General features: G+C 32.0%; 1 protein-coding gene across 1 annotated transcript; it reads right to left on the bottom strand.

The window, feature by feature from the left end:
* Positions 1-1,297: 1,297 nt before the first annotated feature.
* On the bottom strand, positions 1,298-9,265 carry LOC132740175 (SHC-transforming protein 1-like; the record flags this gene model as incomplete). The annotated part of the gene is made up of 5 exons (XM_060728034.1): positions 1,298-4,185; positions 4,527-4,658; positions 7,071-7,216; positions 7,997-8,116; positions 9,145-9,265. Coding segments are annotated over 5 exons (657 nt in total), but the record flags the coding sequence as incomplete, so codon positions are not given.
* Positions 9,266-9,701: the final 436 nt, after the last annotated feature.

The raw sequence follows: 9,701 nt of genomic DNA on the forward strand, positions 1-9,701 counted from the left end.
TATGGCTCAAAAATTTATATTATGAACTGTTTATTCTACCAATATATCTACAATATGAATGAATAAAAACATACAAAGTAACAATAGAAAAACATATACAACAGCACATGTACATGTCACTTTTACAATATAATCATTTAACCCCTTAACGAGCTATATATCTTAAATGGACAAAACCATTCATCATTTTCCAAAAAACTTTCAAAATACTGACTGAATAGCAAATAGTACAGACCATGATTTGACAGGAAAGATGTACTGGCTGATGTAGGTCTACACTGGTCACATAGGTAGAACCTTTTGCTGCCAGCAGACTAAGAGTGGAATAAAGGGGAATAATTCACCTACTAGTTCAGGTCCTGCCCATTTTGTTGTTTTGGGGTGGGTTTTTTTTTCTCTCTAGAATGAAGAATTTATGTTCATGTCAAATATGAGTAGATTACTGAAAAAATATGTTTTATATCCAAATATGCAAACATACTTGAATATTTTTTCTTAAAAAAATACTTTTGTCAAGCAGTGGAAATTATTTCAAAATTACAATTTACAGAAATATACCCTTTAATTAATTAATCAAAAATTTCAATTTTATGAAATAAATTGTTTTCTATATAAAATCACAAAGTTGTATTAGATTTTATCAATGAAATTCACAAAGTTTTTTTAAGAATTTTTTATAAAAAATTTCACAAACTTATTTTAAACTGCAAAAAACAAAATTAGAAAAAAGAAAAACAAAAATGCACTGTGTTGTCACAAAATGTTCTTGAATTTTATTCACGTGGATGAAAGTTGGAAATTTAAATGTTCATAGAAATCCTAAAAATAACATTCCTTTTATATTATATTCAGACAAACGATGACTCAAGTCTACGAAAATGTTGATTATCAGAAATAATCTTGAAATCTTCCACCCATGTATTAAGCAATGAAAATATACCTATGTAAACTATTACACAGCCATACCAGCCCATCTATCTATAGCCTGATGAACCTCTTCACACGCTGCTGGTCAATTTTGATCTTATAATCCCTGATTCATAACAAGAAAACTCGAAGATAAAAGCAAGGAAAAAAAAGCATACTACAAAAAATCAGCGGGGTTCTGTTTAATATAATTTGATGATATACAAATAAACCGATGTTTCTTTCATGTATTTTATAATTTACAGCATATATGACTTATAATTTCACATTTTAAATGCAACTTGCAGGCATCAGAATTGCTCATAATGATTCAACTGTAACAATACATTACTATAATATACAAAGCTTAGAGCATTGGAAAAAAAAAATATTTTCTAATTTCACATTGCTTACAGCATTGCAAAAAAAATTAGAAAATAAATCAAGCATCAAATATTGGAATGTCATGAAAAGATCACGCAAACAAAATAATATATTTCAGTGGGAGTGAGTAAAGCACTTTTTTTATATATTATATATGTAAAATCGAATAAAATGTTATATGACAGTATGTGCATGTTATGCACTCGAAGGTAAGGTAAGTTGTGGATGCAACAAAATAAGCAATTTACATATTCAGTACTTAAGATGTAAAAATCATGCAAAAAAGATTTCAAAAATAGTGGGTACACTCATTTATAAATAATATATATACAAATGAGTGCTTTAGTATGCTAGAAAAAGAGGACAGTCACCCAGACAGATAGTCAAACAGTAACATTTTTTAACAGAAAGACTTACAAAATTTGCTTTAATTTACAAAAATCAATAAAAAACCTCTGCATTTTGCCATAAGGCGTACTGATTCTATATTTAGCCATCTTAAAAATTGAGATATAACTTCATAATGGCTATAATCCCCTTAAATCTAAAACATGTATTATTGATTTATAATACTGCAAATTTGTAATGTTTAATGCATAAAGAACTGTCATAATGTTTATATTTATTGTATGAAAGGCAAGTGAAGATATTAATGTTAAAAAAAAAACAAAAAAAAAACGTACTAAGTGCATACAACTTTTTAAACATGTTCCTCTCATATAAGTTATTGTAGTAATTTTTATGTTGTTTAAATTTCATTAATTTGCTCTGGCACATAAGCCACGGCAGGATACAGCAAATACAATGTACGGTAATAAAATATACATTATATCAACAAAATTCAATAATTATGGTTTCTTTACAATAATATTGACAGTTATTCTCATGTGAACAGAGATTTTTTTTAAAGTATAGCTCAACTAGTATTTAACTTGTTTCACAAAAAAATGGCAAATTATTAATAACTAGTGATTATTTACAAAAAAAAAACCTTCCATACAGTTACATTAAAATGGTAGATGTTTCTTAATGACCATAAAAAAGCATTGAATTATATGAACTGTGATTTGAATGTGGTGGAAGACATGAAAATGGGTTAGTTTTGTTACTCTTTTTTGAAAGATATAGCTACTATACTAATTAACACTTTTTGCACTATGTACTACCAAAACAATAATCTAAATATTGTGTCAACATAAATAAAACTAACAGATGAAAAGATTGTATATTGAATTTCCTAAAACCTTACATGTTTCTCTTTAAAGCTAGTAACCCACACACTGTGGTTTGTGAATTTATAGATGTGTTAAATTTCAAATAATCTCCTGTATTTCAAAGACTGGTTATTTCCCCAGTACACTTTATTTCACAGACAGGATATTTCACCCATATTTCACAGACTGGCTGCTTCACCCATTTTTCACAGACTGGCTATTTCATGCAATCACAGACTGGCTATTTCACCCATTTTTCACAGACTGGCTATTTCACCCATATTTCACAGGTTGGCTATTTCACCCATATTTCACAGGTTGGCTATTTCACCCATATTTCACAGGTTGGCTATTTCACTTAATTTCACAGGTTGGCTTCTTCACCCATTTCTCAAAGACTGGTTATTTCATGCATATTTCACAGACTGGCTATTTCACCAATATTTCTTAGACTGAATCACTGATTCTTTCATCCATATTTCACAGACTGGTTATATAATGGAAAACTTTTTAAAAAAAATTTATTGAAAACTTTTTTTCTTTCAAAAATGTGAAGTAAACATGCACATCCATTGTTCCTGAAGGAAGTTTACCAGTCCAAAAACCCAGGGTTCTTTTCAATAAACAACAATGGCATATGATAAGAGTGAAAATTGCTTTACAATTTCACAGTTTTAGTATTTTTGAAGGCCATTTGATACCAACTTTTGTAGGTATAATTGTATACCAAAGTTTACAGAAATGTTAAAACAACTGTGAGTGGGTTAGCAGTTTTACAAGTGTACATGTAGTTGATTAAAGAATAAAAACTTGTTAATACATATGTATTACAGAAAAAAGTGGCTAATATCAAACACAAATCAAGCATGATTCTAAATACCAACACCAAGGTTTTCTAACAATAGACCACCATTTCCATATATTTATAAAACTTATTGATGATTGATTTATATGAATATATTTCATTTCTTTCAAAATATTTTATCTTGATGCTGATTGGTTCCTTATCTAAGTCCTTTCAGAACTATGTAAACTTGTAACTGAATGGTTCCATTGAACATACCATTAAACATATTGTATTCCTTTTAGAAGAATGTTACGATGATGCTGACTGGTTCCTTCAGATATATATCTTAGCCCTTTCAGACCTATGTAAACTAGTAGCTGATTGGTTCCATTGAACATACTGTATTCCTTTAAGAAGAATGTTTATTAGTTGCCAACTGGTTCCATCAAATAAATTTTATTCTTTTTGGAACAATGTTACCTTGTAGTTGATTGGTTCTTTCAAAATCTTGTATTCCTTTCAACGTAATAATATAAGCTTCTTGTTTGTTTATTGGGCATAATTATATCTTTAAATTTCATTTGGAAATAGTATGTTTGTTTCCTTTTTTGTTCCCAGTCATCAGCAAATTGTAAGCAAGTTACTGATTGGTTGTATATTTCTTTATTTATCCCTGTTCATTGGTCATAAGCACATTGTAAACATGTTACTAATTGGTTGTAAACATTTGTATTTTCTTTTCTTTTTTATTGGTCATCAGCACATTGTAAGCTTGTTACTGATTGGTTGTTTCAAATGAAGTTCACTCTCCTGTGATACAATTGGTATTTTCTGTGTTCTATGGAACTGTATCAAATGAGGTACACTGTCAAATGAATGGTCCTTTGTTCTCACCTACAAAAGCATCATGCATATGAAAGATGTTAGCAATAAGATACACTTTGCGACCAAGGCAGTCATGATAGCCGCAAGCTGCAAACTAGGCCAGACTCAAACATTGATGTTGCACTAGAATTACAATAAGATTTTATGGTAACTTAAATGGGAGATCAAAGAAAAATATCTGAAGAAAAGGGAATTATTCATACTTATATAATTATGATAATGAGCCATCTATTCTTTCTAAATCTTCTGGGACAAAACCTTTCAACAAGTTAAGACATACTTAAAATATTTCTAATTTTTAAACACAAAATGTCAACAACAAAAAATGCAAACAATATAAGATAACATACCACTCCCATTGGGTCCACCAACAACAGATGTTTAACTATACCATTCTGTCGGCCACTGAGTACATACTGATTCTGATCAGCCGAGCTTTGTCGTACAAGAAAATCACCATCATTCTGTAACAACTTCTCAGCCTTAAATGTATAAATATTTATGACAATATCATACCTGTGAAAAGATAACATTTTACATGTGAACCTGTACTGTTTCTATTTTTAGTGGGTTTTTTTATGCTACATGTTTATTTACTTTTAACTGTCTAATGATTTTAATGTTTGCCTCTCAAGTACGATGATGTTCAAGTCAAGCTTCACTAAAGACATTATTACGCTTGTTCATATTACAACACCAGAGGTTAACTTATCCCAAGTTACAGATTTAAGAAATTTGTTTAAACATTTAAACTTAATTTCATCAGGGGATTATCCATTTTATTCTTTTTTCATTGCTCTTAGGAGATCTTAAATTTTCAATTTATTTTTGAAAAAAAACAAGGGTGCCATAGTCACAAAATACGCCCGTTTACGAAAAAGCTTTAGATGGAGATGGGGGCATTATGGATAAGTGTTATCTAGCAAGCAAGTTTTTATTCTTGGCACTGTGTTGTTAAATGAACCTTAAAACAAATCAATAGGGAAGATATGCACAGAATGTGTGACCTTGACCTTGGTTGCAGGGACCTGAATTTTATGCACGGCACTCAGCCTCACAATGATGAACATTTGTGCCAAATTATATTGAAATCCCTCTATGCATGTAGAAGTTTTGCTCCAGACAAGTGTTTTTCTATGAGCTCTAACTGTGACCTTCACCTTTGACCTAGAGACTTGGTTTATGTGCAGGGCACTACGTCTCATGGTGGTGAACAATTCTATAAAAGTAACATTAAAATTCCTCCATGCATGTAGAAAATATGCTCCGGACAACATCTGGATATTTAATCATCTCCAGTGACCTTGACCTTGCAAATATTAACCTAAATTAAATGTGTAACACCTGTAGTCATGATAGTTACCATTTGTGCTACAATCCATCAATAAATGATGACTCAATGGTCCCTATAACCATCTTCAAATTTTTATCTGAACTTTGACCTCTAAGTGTAACCTTGACTTTGGTCGCAGGGATCTGAATTTGCATGCGACACTCAGCCTCACAATGGTGAACATTTGTGCCAAGTTATATTGAAAACCCCCTATGAATGTAGAAGTTTTGCTCCGGACAAGCGTTTTTCAATGAGCTCTAAGTGTGACCTTGACCTTTGACCTGGAGACTTGGATCATGCATGGAGCAATACATATCATGGTGGTGAACATTTCCATAAAGTATTATAAAAATTCTTCCATACATGTATGATATATGCTCCAGACAAAATCTGGATATTTCACCATCTTTAGTGACCTTGACCTTGCATATATTGACCTAAAGTACATGTGTCACAGCCGTAGTCATTATAATGACCATTTGTGTTACAATCCCTCAATAAATGATGATTAAATCGTCCCTATACACATCTTCATATTTTTATCTTTTTTTAAACGGGCGTATAAAAAGTACATGTAATTTAATAACTAAAAAATTCTGATTTAAGATTTTATTCTAGGGAAATACATTTCATTACAATTCTTTATCTTTGAATGAGCTGAACTGATATTTACTTGAAAATTAAAATATAATTAAATTTCTATGAGAAAGTATTTACATTTGATAAGGTAATTACTGTATGATCTTTATGAACAAATACCAAGTCTACAGAACACCATAGTTATCACAGTTAAGAATCTTGACCAATGAATGAAACATGTGTAAATAAATGTTACATTCTTTACAACATACTCAAGTCCAAGAAAGAGGATTATTTCATGCCCTTTGATTAAATTCTATTTTTAGATCAAGGGGAGTAATTGTGTAAGTCATTTATGAACAAAGTAATAACTTTGTTGTCTCCCTTTGATTAAATTCTATTTACAAAATCTGGATATTTCATCATCTTTAGTGACCTTGACCTTGTATATATTGACCTAAATTATATGTATCACAGCCATAGTCTTGATAATGACCATTTGTGTTACAATCCTCAATTAATGATGACTAAATGGTCCATATACACATCTTCATATTTTTATCTGAACTTTGACCTCTATGTGTGACCTTGACCTTGGCCGCAAGGACCTGAATCTTGCACGCGACACTCCGCCTCACAATGGTGAACATTTGTGCCAAGTAATATTGAAATCCCTCTATACATGTGGAAGTTTTGCTCCGGACAAGCATTTTTCAATGAGCTCTAAGTGTGACCTTGACCTTTGACCTAGAGACCTGGTTCATGTGCGCGACACTGCTCCTCATAGTGGTGAACATTTATATGAAGTTTCATTAAAATCCCTCCATACATGTAGGAGATATGCTCCGGACAAAATTGGACGCCGCCCGCCCGCCCGCCCGACCGCCCGCGCCGCCCGACGCCCGCCCGCCCGCCAGGGGCGTTCCCATAATACGTCCCGTTTTTCAAACGGGCGTATAAAAAAAAATGTTTCATAACTTACATCTTTCCTGCTTAGGTTACCATGGAACCATTCTTCAAAAATTGGCGATTTATTTGGTGCACCATTTCCATTGGCCATGTCCCCTCCCCCAGCTGCCCCACCCTCTGACTCTCCATGTCCATTGGACAGGGACGAGTTGAATGGCTCTAAAAACAAAACAAGAAAGAATGCTGGTATATTGTGTGCTTTGCAAATGAGTCAATAAGCTGCAAGTAAATATGCATTTACTTCTAAATAAATACACAACTGTAAGAAAATGGTGCTGAATAGAAACATTAGTTTACCATACATTTCTTTTCAATCCATAATAAAAATGTATTGTGCAAGAAACAGAATCAAATACTTGTTGAGTATCCTGCTCTCAGGTACATTAGTAATCAGCACCGACTGACAGTAGATATAGGAAAATCCTGCTAGTAGGTAAATTACTTAGCAGTACCATGATACAGTCTTGATCTTGCCTTTAAAAGAAAGCTACACTTGTGCCTTATATACCAATCTTACCAGCAACCAGTGTTACATTCTTTTTTTATAATGTTAACTTCTTTATTAATTGGTACTGAACATACAAAGGGTACTGAAAAGTGACGAACCCAATGAGTATGTTTATATTTTCTAAGATATTGCATGAATTGTGACTTAAATTAACATTTACAATGACCCTTATCAAGTATGTCAATGTAATATAAAACATAACAATTATGAATTTGTGACAAAAAACTTCTATGCCTATCTTTTGAGCTGCCATCTATAGAGCAATAAACCCTTTACAACATTAATACAGAATGCTTAAAGTCTTCTTAAAATAAGACTTCTAAATAAATTTAATCTCACTATCGTAACACCTCACAACAACAAGCATAATATCTTCATCTCTGAAGGGATGTTTCTTTGCTGAGGTTGTACTGTGTCTTAAAACAACTTACCCATATCAAATGGATCCAAGGTACTCTGTGGAGAAGCTAGCCCACCTTTCAGTTTGTGGTTATCATAAAAATCTGACTGTGTAGGATCAAACTCGGTCATAGCATTATTTGAAGTTTTTTCTGAAATATAAAAAATGAAAAATAATTAAAGTGACATTATGCCCATCCAAGGGTATATAGTGAGTGAACGGGTGAAGCTCAAAATATGTTTTCATTTTGCCATAATCCCTTTTAATCTAATAATTAAGTTCCCATAAACAATAACAGACAGATCCAAATGAAATTTCTGTAAATATCCGTTAGAAATTACGTATAACGCTTAGTTTATAAAGAGTGGGGCAGTCATTTTAAATTTTAGGCAGATTTATAATTTTATCCTAAACATTTTCCAATATCAACTGTTAGTCAAACACCATTTTGACAGTCAATCTTTAGAAATATAAAGTCAATTCAGCTCAACTTGACTATGAAAATATGAGCATGTCACTTTAATCTCATGTAAAGAATATTCTCTTTGAAAGCATGTTGTGATGATAGGTGTCCTTAAACATCACTGATCAGTTTATGTCCAGGCCTCGTGGTTATAACACTTTTTTCTGAGTCTTGTCTCAAATCTCAGGATTTTCATTGGTCATTCTACATTCTGTGGGAGTTTCTGACCAATTAAATTACTGAGATCTGAGTTTGAGCTGAGAGAATTAGTTTATAACTGAGGCCCCAGATCAACTTGTATATCTGTATAACCTGATGAGATACTATCCCGTAACCATGGTAAAAGTTTGAGTTATAGGACACAATGTTGACTTCAGTCTTAAATCTTTGTTTGTACATGTAGCTGTAGATATATTCATTCGATAGAGGCTCATAAGAATGACTGGGCAACTTTTAACAGTTTTTATTATCACATGTATCATTATTATTATTCTTAATCGTCATCATCATCGTCATTAACATCATCACCGCCAACACCACTACCATCATTATCATCATCAACATTATTATTATTATTATAAACAACAGCCTATATTATTACATATATTATTATAATCATTTTTAATTATCATGCTGTCATGATCATCATCATCAAGACCATCACAACAGTCATCATCGTCATTATCATCATTATAACAATATTCAAAACATCTTACCTGAGTTATCATACAGGTTTTTTCCACCATCTTCACCAAAATCTATCAATGACAATTCCTTTGGTGTATCGTATGTTGGGCCGTTTGGTTCTTTAACTGATGAATACACCCCATCACTCACCTGATTTATATAATAAAATATTGATATAGTGTACAGTAAATTATACAATGTTCCAATAAACTTTGAGAGAGTAAAACAAGAGCTGTGGGTAGGACAACATGCTTAATTATTCTCAGTGCTTGATAGTAAAACAACAACCTTTATAATGTAGAATTTTCTTAGTTCAAAGGGGACATTTCTCTGTTAAAATTCATGTGAGAGTTATGGATCTTGATCAGTGACTACCTATTATGCTCTCAACTAAGTGTGTGATATTTCAACCCATTCCCTTTTGGTAGTTTTGGAGACACCAACTTCCACACAAAAACTTAACCAATTTGTTACACCAGGGTACAATACAATAGCTCCCCTTATTTCTCGAATAGTCAAGCATATATTACAACTAGCTCTGATAAAGATAAGTATTTAAACATTTATTGCATACATTTTAAATGAT

Source organism: Ruditapes philippinarum, unplaced genomic scaffold (assembly GCF_026571515.1).
Source record: "Ruditapes philippinarum isolate M1 unplaced genomic scaffold, ASM2657151v2 ctg10575_1_1_1_1, whole genome shotgun sequence".
NCBI lineage: Eukaryota > Metazoa > Mollusca > Bivalvia > Venerida > Veneridae > Ruditapes > Ruditapes philippinarum.